The sequence below is a fragment of the Doryrhamphus excisus genome, chromosome 1 (assembly GCF_030265055.1).
Source record: "Doryrhamphus excisus isolate RoL2022-K1 chromosome 1, RoL_Dexc_1.0, whole genome shotgun sequence".
NCBI classification, from domain to species: Eukaryota; Metazoa; Chordata; class Actinopteri; order Syngnathiformes; family Syngnathidae; genus Doryrhamphus; species Doryrhamphus excisus.
This window is the reverse complement of record NC_080466.1, coordinates 27238115-27256256: the sequence shown is the minus strand read 5'-3', so window position 1 is coordinate 27256256 and position 18142 is coordinate 27238115. Positions and strand designations below refer to the sequence as shown.

At 42.3% G+C, this 18142-nt stretch overlaps 3 protein-coding genes across 27 annotated transcripts in view; 1 reads left to right on the top strand and 2 right to left on the bottom strand.

Annotated features, from left to right (window-relative positions):
• LOC131100440 (receptor-type tyrosine-protein phosphatase kappa) overlaps positions 1-1134 on the bottom strand; it is a 71256-nt gene extending 70122 nt beyond the window's left edge. Inside the window, exons 1-3 of one of the 3 annotated variants that reach the window (XM_058046137.1) lie at positions 1022-1134; positions 853-932; positions 179-296 (exon numbers count right to left, since the gene is read on the bottom strand). In XM_058046137.1, the coding sequence (XP_057902120.1) occupies positions 179-260 (82 nt within the window). In that variant the 5' untranslated portion in view covers positions 261-296; positions 853-932; positions 1022-1134. Of the gene's footprint in view, positions 1-161; positions 506-852; positions 933-1021 lie in introns of those variants that run through there. The other 2 variants (XM_058046145.1, XM_058046154.1) reach the window with 2 other exon arrangements.
• LOC131099206 (disks large-associated protein 2) overlaps positions 1-13074 on the top strand; it is a 118574-nt gene extending 105500 nt beyond the window's left edge. For all 5 annotated transcript variants that reach the window (XM_058046037.1, XM_058046028.1, XM_058046063.1 and 2 more), the window contains 7 exons: positions 2671-2727; positions 6713-7074; positions 7283-7368; positions 7442-7848; positions 8175-8266; positions 10020-10172; positions 10345-13074. In XM_058046037.1, the coding sequence (XP_057902020.1) occupies positions 2671-2727; positions 6713-7074; positions 7283-7368; positions 7442-7848; positions 8175-8266; positions 10020-10172; positions 10345-10560 (1373 nt within the window). In that variant the 3' untranslated portion in view covers positions 10561-13074. The remainder of the gene's footprint in view (positions 1-2670; positions 2728-6712; positions 7075-7282; positions 7369-7441; positions 7849-8174; positions 8267-10019; positions 10173-10344) is intronic.
• Positions 13075-16934: 3860 nt separating this feature from the next.
• ptprk (protein tyrosine phosphatase receptor type K) overlaps positions 16935-18142 on the bottom strand; it is a 123270-nt gene continuing 122062 nt past the window's right edge. For all 19 annotated transcript variants that reach the window (XM_058045881.1, XM_058045862.1, XM_058045919.1 and 16 more), the window contains one exon: positions 16935-18132. In XM_058045881.1, coding sequence (XP_057901864.1) covers positions 18079-18132 — 54 coding nt within the window. In that variant the 3' untranslated portion in view covers positions 16935-18078. The remainder of the gene's footprint in view (positions 18133-18142) is intronic.

Sequence of the window (18142 nt, the reverse complement as noted above, 5' to 3'; positions counted from 1 at the left end):
TTTAGTCATTGATGAGTATTGGTTTACACGTGTAAGGTAACTCCACCTTGCATCCATGGGGGCATCACCACTGTATGTATATATGTATGTGGCCACCAGACAACATGCTTGTTTTATTGTGCAACCCAATTGGCAAAAAAAAAAAAAAGCCAATGACCAACCTTTGGGATGTACGTACATAGGAAATCCAGCAGCAGAATCATGCACATCTTCAGCTCCTCTGAGACGTCCTCTGTCAGATCACGTATGCATCCCTTCATCCAGTCAACGACCACTCATCCATCTCCATCAACCGGCTGTAACAGAATGGTCAATAGGACATGATGATTAGCACGGCCTGTGACAATAAGCAGAGGAAATACATTACTCAAGCAAAGTCATCGTAGGACGGTTTAGGTAATGTGATGCAACACAATGGATAATATATGTTTGTTTTTTTTTTTAATTGGAACTTGCCCTGTTTCCACCCTGTATCGGTATGGTACACTATTTTATGTTTACACTAGAAAAACTCTCAAAATATGACGTGTAATGTGATCGGTTTTCAGCACACATTCCATTTGAATGAGGTTAGCATAGGTAGCTTCTGTAAAATGGAGATAAACACGCTGCTGTCCATCCTTTGGGCAGCTTTTGCATTACTATTGCATTATTATTATTGTTACCCCATTACTGTATATTGAGGGTACATGTCTTTATTATCTGCACAAATGTACTTTCCAGTGAGGCAGTGTAGTGTTGCTTTCACTTTGAGGATTACGCCAGGTCTCATTACGCACGGCTCACTCACAACTTCTTCAAAATGTCTGATTTTGGATCAACATTTGCAATACGAGACACGATTGGAATTACCGGATGAGATTCAGCTCCGAGCCCTCCACTTCTCTCTTCGATTGCCATTGTCCACTTGTGACACAATCTAGGTTTGAGCACTAAATATCCCCCAAACACTGACAGTATTACACACACATACGAAGTATACAATGTAAAGGTACAAAGTATACAATGTAAAGGTACTCACCACTAATGAATGGTCATGTAAGATGATCGGTGAATCACACTCACGGTGTCGCGTTCAAGGCCTGCAGAATAAAGTGTAAAATCTCAAAGTTTGAAGAAAACACACTTAATGGTAAAACTTAAACAAATATGAAAAATCTGGGCTTGTATATACATGTATGCAGTACAGTTTACTGATCCAAGCCAACCTCTACTGTACCACTTGGTGGAAACGTTGCCAAATTGGTCAAATCGGGAACGATTTGACGAAAATAGGAATTATTGCTACTACTACTCATTTTCCAATGAAACATTCTTGAGGTACTTGTGGTCAACCGTTTTGTGTCAGGGTGATTTTCCTCCACTAATCACAATTAGCATACTAACTCTAATAACTCTTACTGCTTATGTTGTTTGGCAGAGCATAGATATTAAATGTTCATCATTAAGGGATTCGTTTTACTGGTTTTGAGGATTTAGCAGCCTAATATTTATCTTCATCATAATTGACATAGATAGTTGTCCCAGGATTAGCAGAGCACGGACGCTCCACAATCACTCTGTTCCATCTCCAGCCCCCATGCCCATGCACAGCTCGTCAGTCATTGCACATCATTAAGCCACAATCCGCCCTGATATCTGCGTCAGAGCGGCCTCTCACCAGCCTCTCTGCCAGCCCCGACTTCACAACTGTGGCAAAGACGGCGTCTGGCACGAGTGGACGGAATCGCATGGCGAGGACAGACTGTTAGAGAGATCGCACAGAACTTGAACCAAAATTGGACAAACAAAAAAAAAGCACAAATGTGACGTCACGTTTACCGCATATACGAGTCCTTGTGAGTGACCTTGTGTTTCTATAGTACTAAAAAGTGATAACTCCATATTAGAAATATCGTATTATGTCATCACTGAGGCAGTCTAGAGGTCCCAGCTTCTTCTCTGTGTTTAGTTTTTGTTGACATATTTGGAATGCATTGCGATATTTCTACATTTAACCAGATTTTATATTTGTCTTGTGTATATATATGTATATATATATATATATATATATATATATATATATATATATATATATATGTGTGTACATTACGATGACATGTCTGTTTTGAGATGCATGAGTGGTATGGATTGCTGTCTATATTTCATCATAATACATGGGCAACATATTGAAGCGTCGACATAAATACATTGATTTTGATCACATAATTTTTTCTACCTATCTTATTTGCTACAATATTCATAAGCGGATTATACTACGCTCATCTGAGGTCATTGTTGCCCACTGTATGATGATATTGCAAGTAGCAAAAGAAACACAGGTAAAGCTATGAGCTAGTACACACCAATTAATATACAGCTGCAAAACTAGTCATTAAATTATTATGAGACATGTCCTCTTCATGTTAGGTCACCCGTGAAGCTCATTAAACCAGGGACTGTGCAGTAAATCTACAATAACTGTGTTTCTTTCTGCCTGTTTCTCACTGATGTAACAAGTATGGTTGCAAGGAGAAGACATCAATATTTGCTTTAGAACTCGAGTCCAGCCTGTATGTAAATGTAGTCCCAGTGTGTGTGTGTGTGTGTGTGTGTGTGTGTGTGTGTGTGTGTTTATCTGTTTCATGCTTGGACGAGCCTCCAATAACTGGTTGTGCTTGGCTCTTGCAGGGATTCAGTTTCGCCTCCCTACTTCCTGCAGTGTGGACCGTGTTCAACCACCACCAGGTACCGATCAATCGCTGTCTTTTAGCTTTGCTACCTGATGTGCAGTATATTTTATACACTTACAGGCGTATATGTAGGGATGTGTATCCGGGCGGTAAAATCTGGGGGAGAAAGCAAAAGGCAAGGTGGTGCTCAAGTTATGAAAAAGTTATTTTCTATGTAAATCATATAAGACGGAACCCATGATCACACAAGAATGCAAAGAAACATTCATTCGTTTGTTTTCTACCTCTTATCCTCACAAGGGTTGCGGCGGGTGCTGGAGCCTATCCCAGCTGTCTTAGGGCGAGAGACACCCTGGACTGGTGGCCAGCCAATCACAGGGCACATATAGACAAACAACCATTCACACTCACATTCATACCTATGGACAATTAGGAGTCGCCAATTAGCCTAGCTTGTTTTTGGAATGTGGGAGGAAACTGGAGTACCCGGAGAAAACATGCAAACTCTACAAAGAGATGGCCGAGGATGGGATTGAACTCGGGTCTCCTAGCTGTGAGGCCTGCGCGCTAACCACTCTTCCACCATGCAGCCCAATGAAGAACAATAAAAAATATATGACAATAATAATATAATTTTTACTATATTAAACTCTTCTGCACTTTGTGTGTATGCTAGCGGCCCCGCCTCCTCCCACCGAGACTAAGAGGCTCTATAACTGAGAAAATGGCTCACTTCCAGCTGACTTTGTGTGAGACACCCTGGACTGGTGGCCAGCCAATCACAGGGCACATATAGACAAACAACCATTCACACTCACATTCATACCCATGGACAATTTGGAGTCGCTAACCGAAAACCCATGCATGCACGGGGAGAACATGCAAACTCCACACAGAGATGGCCGAGGGTGGGATTGAACTCGGGCCTCCTAGCTTTGAGGTCTTCGCGCTAACCACTCGACCACCGTGCAGCCCTGCAATGAAACAGTAATACGAAAAAGATATTATTGCAACTTTCAAAGGAGTAGATCCTTTAACATGCTCAAGGATGCTGTACTCTGGTGGTTATGTATCATGTTAGAGTTTTGTTATTTCTGATTGTCTGTCACCATGACCTAAGTCCTGACTGTTTGGGTGCGGGCCACTGTTTTTTTTTATCGTATTTGTGCGATAATTCCACCCTTTGTATCCCTAATCCCTACTGTACTGTACCCCGAGATTCCGACCATTCTGCATGCACTTTGTGAAAAAAATGTTCATGAAAACTAATATTATTGGGCTTAACTTTTCGTTTTTAGTTTCGATTGCATTTGATGATATCAAATTGGCTATTGTCTCTGAACCCGAGACCAATGCCAACTCATCCGACTGTTTATTTTGCTGTTTATACCAGCGGCATATCTCCAGTTAATTACTGCAAGAGTGTTATTCTGTGTTGCTCTTCTTCTTCATTGTCTGCTTCTTTCTGACAAGACTTGAGTCATACAGCCTTGAAATGGCAACAGGTCAGTGTGGAGAAGGAGATAATGACATCAGGAGCAAGAGTAAGGTTGTTATTTTGTCTTTAGCTGCAGGAGGGCGTCTCTGTGTCTGACCTGTGGCAGACTAATGTGGGTTACTTTGGAAACTGGTCAAAAGCTGTCTCTACGGGAAACTGCCATTAGGATGTGTCCATGTTTTCATGTGAGGATTGAGGGTTCTCATTCTCATCTCATTGGTACCCACGGAACATTTTAGCGATGAGCAACACACACATTTGATAGCAATGACATTCAGGTTGATTTATTCCCGCCACAACCTTCAGTGTTGACTGATCTATGCAGCAAATTCAAATACAAGTAGGCAGGGCCGGGTGCAACAAAGGACGGGATACAAGAACCGGGCTTTTAGCTGAATTAGGGAGGACGTTTGTACTTTAAGTTTCTTAATGATGTGGTGCATTTGAGGGCCCGCAAGGATGAAATACGGGAGAGGGTTGGAAGATCTGAGGCACAGGTGGAATTAGTTTCAAAAGTGGGTCCTTGCTTGAGTATCAGTCTGTGTGGTGCCGAAACCGTTTGACTACTACAGATACTACAGTTTACTACCAGGACTCTAGTACAGAGCACGCAGAGCAGACAGTACTATAAGCCATGGACGGTCACGATTATTTGTCACTGTCGAGTCAAGTAATGTTTCAGGATATCCGTCCATTTTCTACCGCTTATCCGGGTCCGGGTCGCGGGGGCAGTAATCTCAATCGGGAAGTCCAGGCTTCCCGGTCTCCAGCCACCTCTACCAATTCCACAGAGAAGACACCAAGGTGTTCCCAGGTCAGCTGTGAGACATAATCCCTCAAGGGTATTCCACATCTGGCCAGGGGCCTTCTCCCAGCTGGCATGTTCGGAACACCTCACCAGGAAATCATCCAACTAAATGCCCGATCCACCGAAGCAGTACCGGCTGTACTCTGAGCCCCTCCCCCAAGATGACCGAGCTCCTCACCCTAACTCTTTGCGTGAGTCCAAGCGATCTTGTTCTTTGGGTCATGACCCAAAGCTGTGCCGTCTGGCTCAGCTTTCCCTTCACGACGACAGTCTGGTACAGCGACCGCATCACTGCAGACTATGTGCTGATCCGTCCGTCAACCTCAACGTCCAATCTTCCCTCACTCGCGAACAAGACCCCGAGATACTTAAACTTTGCCAACTGGGGCAAGACCTTAAAGCCAACCCGGAGTTGGAGGATATTCAGATAGAAATGACAAATAAGCTGCCGTATTATACTCCTCAGTCTATATCAACTTTGGCGTTGTAGTCTACTGTATGAGTGGATCTTTCCAAACAAAAAAAAAACATGTCAACACTTAAAAAGATCTACATATATGAAAGCAGTCCTTCGTTTCCAGCATTCAGCAGGTGGTGAAGAAGTCTGTAACAAAATCACTGCTGAATGGAAGCCGGATGGGTAGAAGATGTATAAATAGACAAGGTGGCGTTTCATATCGCCTGAGTCACCGAGCTCTTTTCATTTTGGAATCCACCCACCGTTTCTTGCAGCGCTGCAGCCCCCTTCAAGCTGGAAGAAAGTCAAGTCTGTGATCGGATTTGTCTAAACAGAATTCCTGTGGTTTTGTTGCACTTAATTAGCTCAAATCCAAGGTAGTCTGCGTAGTTTCTGTGCTGAGGGCTCCGACTGCACCTGTTCAGACCGATGTACCGATGGGTTCTAGCAGGCAACAGATTGCCGAATTAGTCAGTAATCTGTGTATCTGACTGTGTATGAATTATTGCATGGGTGTCAGAATGCGGAACATTCGGCAGATTTTGTCTGCAAGATTGTGACGGCCATTGATTCATGTTGAGTAACTAATGCAGTATTTCATTTAGTCCATACCATCTAAGGTTGTTTAACATTAGATTCTAACTGTATCGGTTTTTTTTCATACAAATGAATGATTTTAAGTGTTAAACTGATTTTACATAACATATATACTGTATATATCAAATTAGGCAGTCCCCCCCCAAAAAAAAGATGCAACTATTAATTTGACTTCAGAAGCCCAACAAAACTCTTGGGACAGATGTGGAATGTCTTCCCAAGAGAGCGCAAGCTGGGGAGGGAGACCATATTTTCCTAACTTCCTGGAGGTGTAATGGCCAGTCGTCACAACACTGTTGTTTATATTGACTACTCTGTCCTCCTGAATTTCCTAGAATGTTCCCTTTTGAGCCAATTAGAGGACTAGAAATACAGAGAAGTTGCATGTGGATGAATCAGTACTCGATAGCGGAAGATCTTCATTAACCTTCATTTCATTTCCACCAATAACGGCAGACATGTAGCAACCTGCTGCTTTGCCGCTTATGGAACGGCCGCATCACCTCAATGACCTTTTTCCCTGATGAAATACACAAGTGATCTGATTTGCAATCATGCTTTTCACTCACTTGCCTACGGTTTCTTGGCTTTTTTTTTTTCATTTTTAAGTTCTGCTTTGATTCATTCTCTGCCCTTGTTTTGCCTTGTCCTCGTCCTGTCATCCTGCTCGTGCTATCCAGCGGTCTCATATCCTCCTAGTTACAAGAAGACTCCCCCTCCTCCCGTGCCCCCGCGTGCCACCACCAAGCCTCTTATCTCTGTGACAGCCCAGAGCAGCACCGAGTCTACCCAAGATGCCTACCAGGAGGGAAGGCAACCGCGAGGCGGTCTGTGGGCCACCGACAGCCTCGGACGTCCCATCTACAGTTCCACAGACAGCTTGGATAGCTCCAAGGCGGTCACCATGGCCATAGAGTCCGCGGCGGCCAAGAGGCACGCGTCTTTGGGCAGCCACACCTCCATCCAGACGTGCGACAAGGCAGTGTTGGTATCCAAGGCGGAGGAGTACCTCAAAACCCCTCGATCCTCTATCGGGATACAGGTATATAGACCGTGTAAGAGTAATATTAGGGCTTCAACTGACGATTATTTTTCAATTAATCTGAAGCTTGTTGTTTCAATGATCACCGTTTTCAAGTCAAAGAATTTCGTCCGAACAATGTCACCAAAATGCCAACAAACTCGTTGGTGTTTTCCTATAAATCACTCCAATCGTTTGTTTGTATATTCTGATGATAATGTCTCAACAGGTGGAAACTGTGACAGACTCCGAAACTGAAAGTAAAGGCCTTCCTCAATTTCACTCCATAGGTATCCAGGTGGAGGATCACAAACGGTATGCACCATTTTGGTTTTGTCAAATCTGGGATGTTGATTCACTTTTGACTTCATGACCTACGCATGTTTAGGCGAGGGCGGATCAAGCGCTCCAACAGTGTTACTACGGCAGTGCAAGCCGACATGGAGCTGGAGGGCTTCCCCTCCATGGAAGACAAGGGTCTGCAGTTTGGCGGGGCTTTCGGTCGCCACTCCGAACCCAGCACCCCCACGCAGTACGGGGCTATTCGCACGGTGCGCACGCAGGGCCTGTTTAGCTACAGGGAGGACTACCGGGCCTCCAGCGGGCCCCCCAGCCCGCAGCCTGAACCATGGCTGACTGAACCCAGCCTGGAGGCCACAGAGACGGGCCGAGTGTCTCCTCTACGCAGGGATGGCGGCTGGTTCATGCAGCTTCTTCACAATGAAACCAAAAGGTTGGAGGGATGGTGCAAAGAGATGGAGAGGGAAGCAGAAGAGCATGACCTGTCAGAAGAGAGTAAGCATCCGTCTCACTTTAAACCTTGTGGGAGAGTCACTGACAGAACAGTGGGGAGTACTGTGGAAGAACCAATCACAACAGCTTCATGTTGGGCATAATCGTTCACTGATAATGATTGTTTCGTCATTATTTAAAATGTAGCAATTAATTTAAATAAACAAATTTGACCAATAGTTGATTGAAAATGTAGTCAAACGTCAACCCTTAATCCCTAGAGAGCATAAACTGCTTGTCTGTGCATTTTACATTACGCCTTGACTTGAATTGATCGTGAGTGACACTACTCAAGATTGTCTCGCTTTCCCCTCTGTGTGTATACGCAGTTCTCGGGAAAATCCGGAGTGCCGTGGGGAGCGCTCAGCTGCTAATGTCCCAAAAGTTTCAGCAATTTTACTGGCTGTGTCAGCAAAATCTGGTGAGTGATGGGTAACACAACCTTTATGAGCTGTTGTAAATCCCACCTGTATCAGACAACATGCTTTTAATTTGCTTCTTACAAAGTTGCATTACGGGTATTATGGGTCTCTTCGCCTGAGCGAAGGTGCTCAGCCTGACTCGGCTCTTGTTCGCCCTCCAGAAATAGACCGCAGAAATCAATAGCGAAGCGGTCCCTCCGCCGCTGTCGAGCCCTGAGGAAACGAAAGGGGAATTCCAATCGGAGGGAGTTGAGCCCTTCCATTAATGCACATAGGCAGCAGTTTGAATTGAACCTCAGAGTCTGAATAATGGACTGCCACTCCATCTCACTGCTTTGTCCTCGTGTCACCGCTCCACACCAAGGCCTCCTGCGGTGTCCTACCTGCACTAAAACACCTCTTAAGAGTGTCATTATACATTGTAGAGGGAGGAAAGGTTACGCCAATTCAAAAAAAAATTACAATAATGTACTACTGCCATCATTGATGACGTTCCATAAATATCAATGATGACAATTCCACAAGCATTATTAATATGAAAGTACTATACTTACCTGTTGACTTAAATGACAGCTGTTCAATTAAATGTGCGTCTCAGTAACAGCAATAAGTACTTATAGTACTAGTAACTTGGCAAGTATCTATGACTAAAACCCATTTGTTACCATAAAGCCCAGAGGAAAAATCCGAAACAACAAGTGTTAAACTACAGGTGCGGTTTAGCTAGCTTTAGCATTAGACTACCTGACAGTCCAATCAAATAACGCCGTTTTTGCCCGGATGTGCCGAGTAGGATTATGGCTATCATTGGACGTTGCACGGGTCAATCATTATACGCAGCCGTTTGATTGGCTGGGGTATTACTTGTTGTGTGTACACTGAGATTACGCCCCACATTACGTTATCTCCTTAACTAGTTGTTTTTTTCAAGTTAAATATATATTTTTTTTAATCAAAAGGCATATTTTAGCATCTGACTTTTAAATTATATCTATTTCTTTGCTCATTTGAATGTGTCGTTTTGGCATTGGTATCGTCTTAGAGGGCTGAGCACGCCCCCAAAACATAGTTTGGTTTCATTTTCATTCATTCTTTTCAGCAGGTGACTGTAGTAGTAGTATTTCTTTTCTTACATGGCAACACATAGGCCTACAATCTGATTGGATAAATGCCCTGACATTGATAGGGGAGAGCAATCAAACGAAGAAACAATTGGGATCAGTTATCGATTCAGGTAGGTTTTACGGCATCCCCGTGACACATTTAATGCTCCCTTACGGTCGTATACTTTGCATATATCATAACAGTATAGTAACATCATATTTGTGGAGATGCGATACTTACATTGTGTGTGTGTTGCCGTTTTTGGTTGATTTAGGGTCACATATCACCTCGCAGATAATGGCGTGATGAATTAAGTCTCTCATTGGCTGTGACAAGCTTAGATTGCCTCAATTGAAGAGGGTGTCTGTGTGGACCGAAGCAAAAGCATGATGTCAACAAAGTAGATAAACGTGGACATTGTGGTACTTAGGATACATTTGCAACATTCTGATATTATTTACTTGTACTGTATACTGCAATGAGTAGCATTTCACTGGATACATTCAATCGTGCTATGATGTCGAATATTAAGCACTATTAGGGCTGCACTGCCCCCTTGTGGCAGCACTGAAGAAAATACATTGTCAATGTGGTACACACAAACTGTTTTTTTGTGAATTAAAATGTTGTTTATTTCCGCAAACCAAGGACCCCAGCGCCATGCCCAGACCCACTTCTCAGGACCTGGCTGGATTCTGGGACCTCTTGCAGCTTTCCATTGATGACGTCACTGCCAAGTTTGATGAGCTGCAGCAGATCAAGAACAACCAGTGGCAGACGGTGGAGAGTCCGGAGAAGAAGGTAAAAACACAGCAGGGTGCCGACCGCCAACCACAACCACTTCCGAGACCATTTCTCATGGAAGTCTGAGTAGTCCGAGTCCTTTTTGTCCGAGGGCGACGGGCCTCATGGCTAAGCGGCCTACGTCTGACACCATTTAGAAACTGATTTAGTCTCCCTTCTCTTACTCGAGGAGCGAAAGTGGATTCCCGCCCTTACCAAGAGGCCTGTCAGGGGGCGTGGCGGCGTGATGCGTGAACGATCCCTGGACCTCCAGGACCGTCAGCGGCAGGAAGCCCGCAGACGGCTCATGGCAGCCAAACGAGCAGCGTCGTTCAGACAGAACTCAGCCACTGAGCGGGCCGACAGCATCGAGATCTACATCCCGGAAGCTCAGACCAGGCTTTGAGGTCCACGGATTCATGCTTGATCTTCTGTTTGTTTGCCGGTTCACAGCAGCCATTTCTCATATTTCATGATGTTGTATGTTACACAACATTTCATCCATGGGAGAGAGGGGAAGGGCTTGCTGGAAGATTTATGCAACCAGTTACCCCTTCAGTTGAAGAAATACCCTTAACCACAGAAATATACTGTGTGGTAGCCAAGTTCAAATTCCCAAAATATTTTTTTTTTAGGAAAATAAAAGTCATTATCATTTCAACCTTCCTCCGTTTTAAAGTCCCATTTCAACTTCACATACAAACTGTATTTTTCGCTGCTGGATGTGTTCCCATTGCAAAACTTAATGTTTGGATGATGAACTAAAAAGGTTTGAGGGTAAACAAACAACAACAAAAAAAAGTATTTTGCGCCTTATGATATTCATGTTTGTATTTCCAAGGGAAATGTAGTTTATGAAGCTCATGTGATAATGTTGCAGTTGAACTGCAAAGGACACTTTTTTTTTCTTCTTCTTCTTCATGTCATTCAGTCTAATTCATTTTGCCCCTAAGGCCTCTCATAGTTGAAATAATGTGATGAATCTGGCTGAGTTACATTAGAATCTACACTTAGTATGATGCATCGGTTGGTTGGTTTGAGGATGCTTCTATGCTGCAATGTTTAGCTCGGGTTGAACAACAGGAAAAGGTCACCTAGTGGTGGAAAAAAAAAACACGGCGCAAATGACACGAACACTGGTCAGTTACTGTAGTAAATGGTGCTGCTTTTTACTCTCCAACTGTTGTCCTTAAACCAGGCCTATGTGCACGCACACACACACACACACACACACACACATATACACACACCCTCAAGGACTTTTTAAACAGAGATTTATCAACATGGTGCCCCATTCGTTGTCTCCGCGCCAATGTGTGCCGGATTGTGACTTTAGAAAGGATCATCTTTGCAATGCACTCGGCCCTCGCTCATTTGTTGACTTTTGGCATAGCAGCTTTTTCCAATCGCGTGCGTGATACGCTGGAGAGTTGCGTCCGTGTTGTTGCTGTGGCGACTGCAGTTCGCCGTAGGCACACCAGCCAGGAACATGTGGCTACAGTGGCTAAAGTGAATAGCACCACAAATTTAGGGCTAAGCCTGCAAGGAAAATCAAAACAGGTATTCCTTAATGTTTCTTTAGTTGTAGAGGTGTCTTTTTTTTTTTCAAAATAGTTTTTTTTTTTGACAATCCTTTGACAAAAATTATGATTCATGTTTTTTATATATTTTTTTAAAATGGGTAAAAATGCTGAAATTATTTTAAAAGTATATGAAATATACTATATATAAAATATTAAAAACTTACCTACATAAAATGAATGGATAAATGAAGAACCCGTATGTTAAAAAACAAAACAGCGTCACGATCATTGGGAGGCTACACTCACTTGTTATAAGGAGGCTGTATTATGTTGCCATGGCAACCAGAGATCACCAACTTTAGTGGTGCCTATATTATCGGACCAGCCAGGACAAATCGTGTTTTGTGTTGGCACTAGCTAGCGTACATTTACCACTGTATATTTAACACTGCTCATTCCTATGATTCAAATCTTGGCGGGAGCCCAGCAGCAAAACCACAGCAATCATCCCTTAGTGTTGCTTTAACGTAATTTAAACTGATTTAAACTTTTTCCTGATAGGACAAAAATTAGTGGTATTTTGGGAACTTGCAGATCACCTTCTTTAGTGCCAGGACAAGTGGACTCCATCCCGGTGGTGTTTGATTGGCAGGAGGCATCCAAGCTTGCTTTGTGAACGGAGATGTTCCCTTTGGCCTTAAATGCAACACAAGCATTGAGAAAATGAGACTCTTAGTAAACTGAAGCATTTTTTTAAAGATTAATTGTAATCCCATTTAGGACTTTAGGACCACTAATTTTTCTTTCATTCACATAAATTCGGACGGTGTCTTGTGGGATACGTCGTGGTTATCTACCATCATGAATTACCTGTAGCTCTTGTTTTGGAAGTTAAGCCTTACGTTAGATAAGTGGGCGATTTAGATTTACGTCTTTTAAGGGGATTAAATCATCCTGGCTAGAAATAAAATAGTGTGTTTTTCATTCGGATTCTCGGGTTCCAGTCAAGTCGGACGTTAGTTTCCGGTCCCAATTATGTTGTGTTTAAAATGACTTGCTAGGTGTCCCATATAAGGGTAGATTTTAAATGCAGATGGCGCATTTATGCTTTGTTTTTTACAATGACATTACATACAATTAGGATGTTAATAAAAGGTATTTATTTTTCTCATTTATGCTATTTAACTTTAAGATGAAAAGCAGACTGGCTAAATAATGTCTTAACATGTTTCCATTTCTCCTTTTTTGCATTATGCATGTTTAGTGGAGGACATATCTCTAAGTCGGTGCTCATGGTGAGGTATTGGGGGGGGGGCGTTAGAGGCAGGGTGGACTATTTTGTCTTTATTTATGTTTGAATAGTGCTGGTACCAGCAACCCATGCAGTGGTATGTGTAGATAAATGAATAACACAAGCTCCAATAGTACCCTAGTTCGATTTGGGGGGGGGGGGGGGGGTGCATGGGAACAAATGTATCTTCATCAGGGGTGCTTCTATTGAAGGTGAAGTTTGATTTATACATGATGCAACATAATGTGTTTTTTCCTGCATCACGACAGCAACAAAAAATGAAAACTACCTATCGTGTTAGACTGGTGTGTTGTGTGGAAGCGAGGAATGAACTTTTACAGGCTTTTAGGGCCCAAAGTTGGGTGTGTATTGGTGTAAAAAAAAAAAAAAAAAACACCCAGTGTGCACCATCACACTTTACCGGTATCATGCGGGGCTATTCTTTAATCATGGTACTGCTTGGCACACGTGAACAAATGAAAGCCAAATATATTTGCTATGAGAGGGGCTTGGCAACTATGTACATGACAATTCCTCAGGTGCCTTACAGTGTGATGCTGGCAAGATGTGAATGTGCGTGAGAAGAACACTTTCCTCTTTCGCATTTACAAAGGGCTGCAAACTGGGCCGAGTCACACCGATGACTTTCCGAGAGGAGATCCAACACGGGATGCACGGAATGCACAGCGAGTTGAAAACTTTCACTTCTAGATCCAAATTTAGACTTTTTGCTTGAAACATTTGGACAAAGAGGAGCTGCCAAAAAGTGCAATAGTTGCTCCGCACAAAGGGTGGAATTACACTGCAAGTGGCCCAAGTGGATTGTTGTTTGGGTTCTGTATTGTGTATACTTTAGTTAAAGCCGTTTTTAAACTAGAGGACACTGGAATTGTGAAAACGACAAATCGTCTCATATCCGAGGTGCTAATGCTAACCAGCTGGTGATGCCAAACAATTTCGAGTCAGAGGTTTTCTTCCTGTCACTCACACAGACTCGCTTAACAAAATGTGTTATGAGTTATGATGCTAATTTTAATCAATATAGTCATCAAAATATAATTATTTTAAAACATGTATTATTTGCAATAATCAGCAATTTTAAGTTTTTAAAAATATGAATTTTAACCTTTTTAATGAATTTGAAAGTTGGGGAATTGGTTGTAAAACAGGAGTAGATTTTGTTAAACTTCTACTCAAACATTCATTCATTTTCTACCGCTTATCCTCACCAGGGTCGCGGGGTGCTGGAGCCTATCCCAGCTGTCTTCGGGGCAAAAGGCGGGGTACACCCTGGACTGGTGGACCAGCCAATCACAGTCTACTCAAACAGCCCATTGCAAACCTAAACTAAAAGTAGTAAACACTATGTACCAAACACCTGCTTTTCTTCTGTTCACTCCCTTGGGGATGAAAACCTTGCAGTGTAATCCCAGCCTGCGTTACCTCACAGTGTGTTCGGGTCGTCTTGCAAACATGACGCATAGGAGGCACTGCTCGGCGGCCATGCTTGCGTACTATGCAGTGTGTGTGTGTGTGTGTGTGTGTGTGTGTGTGTGTGTGATGAGGGGTTTAGATGTGCGTCAGAAGCTGCTTTGAGGCACCACTCCCATCAAGTCATCAACGTTTGTACAGGTGCTCAATCTATCCACTTTAGTTCTGGAGTTCTCTTTATTATTATGACAATCACACACACCTAGACAGAAACCTTTTTTCATTCCAAAGGGATCGCCCCCCACTCTACTTTGAATTCTCTCCTTGTTTACGCACTGCAAAGATGTCCTTCTATTGTTTTGCTCTCTCTCCTCCTAAAGGCATTGTTGACACCTTTACAGCTTTATCTGCTCCTCAAAGCAATAAGCTTCTTTGACACGGTTCACATGTAGAACGCTACGATTACGTGTGTCACACACCATCATCGCACTGCTTCCACTTGAACGCACCACCGGTAGAAGAAGCGTTCCTTCCACGTAGTGGCGCTGTTTGTTTTTTCATTGAAACGATGATGATTTACGAGGCGAGAGAGCAGTCACACTGTTGTTTGCCTTGGTGGAGAAGTGTATCGTGTTGTGGATGTCGGTGGATAAAACAAAATAGTATTAATAATAATAAAAAAAAGAAAAATACAAAGGCCTTTTATAGGTTTTGGAACATTTGACGGCATTACAAGGTGGTTATCTTAAATCTATTTTGAATTGTTAGATATACGGGGATAAATATCAATGCCAAATATTCTGTATTTGTACAAAATTATACATATATAAATATATAATATATGCCTAATTTGAATTGAACTATTTTACGCGCTTGACCATGTTTTTGTTGTTTGGAAACTTCTTTTATGATTTTATAAGCTCTTCAGATAGCATGCAGGGTAGTGAAAATTATGAATGTATTATTTAGTGTTTCATTGCTGTTCAATATTACGGCATTTTACAGATCGGTTAATGTTTATAAGATTCATTTTAGAGTTCCTTTCAGGGTTTCTTTAACCCAGTAAGAATTATTTGATTTTTTTTTTTAATGCAAGGTTTGGACTCAACCATTCATATCTGTTTGTTTATTTTCCCCTGCTTTGTTATTATGTGTTTAACAGTATGATTTGACTCTTTACTGCCATCTATCATCTGTACATAAAGATGCTAATTAAACTTTTTAAAGAAAGCAGCGGGGCTCTGAGACGTGATGATTTCTCCTTAACAGAAGTCTGGTTATTAAAGTATATCACCATTTTGTCTTTCAAAAGGTATGAAACTCGCTCCAAATTACTTTTTTTTAAGCTAAAATACGAACACCATTGTCGGCTAGCGTATACTAGCGTAGCGTATGTCTTGTAAATGTAATATTTTCATCGTTATGGGACATAAAAATTCTTACGAATAAATGTGTCTTTTCTGTACATGACCAGAACCATCCAAACATAAAATAACACCCACATATTCACCGTGGAAATTTGTATTATATAATCAGAGAAGCTAGCTATGTAAGACCGGTTTACCTTGTAGGGGAGTAGAATCAATGGCGGACAGGAAGTGACGTCAGAGGTTGAGCGTTGAAACCAAAAAACGAGCACCGATACTGGCTAGCTTATATTGCCAATGCAGTCATCCATTGATGGTTAACTATTTCCACAAAGTCTTGTAAATGTAATAGTATTATAGTTATGGGACATAAAAACTGCTTAAGAATAAATGTCTTTTCTGTACATTACTAGACCCATCTACACATAAACACCCATATACACCGTGACAATTTGTAATCGATAATCAGAGGTTTACCTTGTAGGGGAGTAGAATCAATGACGGACAGGACGTGACGTCACGGACTGAGAGTTGAAACTACAAAACGAACACGGCTACTGGCTAGCTTATGTTGCCAATACAGTCATTCTTTGTTTGTCGTCGTTTTAAAGGCAAAACATCACATTATTGAAGTTGTAATGTGTGAATTCAATCACTGTACACCCTGCAGTCGTCTTCAAAGTAGTGGTATTTTTTTATTACAGCAAAGAAGCCAAACATTACAGACAAGAATAACTATGAATATCAATTTTATATTCAGACTGGCTTCATACCAGACGTCTCTATCATGGGCGTTACTTCACTTTTAACTGGAATGCTGGATTCCTTAATTCGCTTTTGCTGCACATTCTTTAAAAAAATGCTGAAAATAAGACAATTTTGATTCCACTTATAGAATAAACATTAAAACGTTCTGTATACAGCGGCAACAAACAATTTGAAAGCCAGACGTCTGTGTTTTGCGTCTCTACTGTACAGTAGAGCCTTTTCATTGATGAACTTATCACTGTCTATTTACAGCACGCATCTCCGCATTGTATGTACAAACATGTTTTCTCTCTCCGAATGAAGGTTGTGCAAAAAAACGGCACGCACAAGTCAACGTGAAACATTGATGGCATTCAACGTCTGCCGTCATAACGCTCGACAAAATGATTAGGCACAATAATCGTTCCGTTTCACTCGTTAAGCCTGGGATAAATAAGTCGCTTATCCCGTCTGTTCCGGATGATGCAAAAATACTGCACTGACCGTAAAGGAAGCCATGGTTGCACAAAATAAAAAGCACAGGAACGCCACAGATTCATTAAGTGAAAACAAGACAATACTACAGAGTAAATACTGAACAACAACAAAAAAAATTAACTAACGCTCCAATATACAGCTTGGTTCTCTCCTCTCGCTTGACGGGCCCGTTACGACACTTTGACCCCCACTCGGGTGCTGGCGGCGGCGTAAACATGGAGTGAAGAATGATTGTTCTTACAAGCAATGCAAGTAAACAATAAATACAAACAATGTGCTTTAACCTTATAGACATATTTACACCAAAGTCTTTGGCTTATGAAGAAACACACGTAGCTACAAGACGAGAAAAATCATTAAAAAAAGAAGACGAATAAGTCGCCTGGCAAGTCAGGATGCGCCATGTAGTCCTTAAACCATTAAGGAGCTGCTGGGCTGACTGGGTGGGATTTCCAATAAGATCTTTAAATTGAAAGAGTACCGGGCCCAGCCCTCAATTTAAACTGAATAAAAAATTTTGGAGTGCAGGGAAGACTTCCGTCCGCCCGCACGACAAAAACAATGAGCGAAAATTAACTTACACAACACTTTTACAAATAAAAATCACATTTTCTAAGACTTCTTCATGACATGACAAATGTAAAAGCCTAATAATACTCAACATAACAACACAAAAGTTTTTTTTTGTCAGTCTCTACATGACAAGCAGACCCAATTATGTTTTTTTTCCGGTGTATGTATTTTGGCTAATAATTAAAAAAAAAGTAAAACTAATCGTAAAGTTCTTGTACTAATTTGCAGTGCTGCAACGACCCCTTGAGGGCAGATGGGAGTACTGCAACTGGTCAGGGACTGAACCATCCATGTCTGGTCCCAAACTGGCACTCATGAAGCTGTACAAGAAAAAAGCATGAAGGAGTCCACCCGAAGTCCGGTTCCTCAGCACGCCGCCACGGGGGTGGGGTGGGGTGGAGGGGGGCGCTGTGACGTGCTTTGTGAGGAATGACAGCATGCTACCGGGGCAGGAAGAGGCGGGGCCTTTTTCTGCACCTCCTCTTCTTCTGCGTCTAGGAGGACTCGATGAACTCCAGGGCCAGGTCGTAGCAGAACCTGTACTGCTCCTGTCCACAC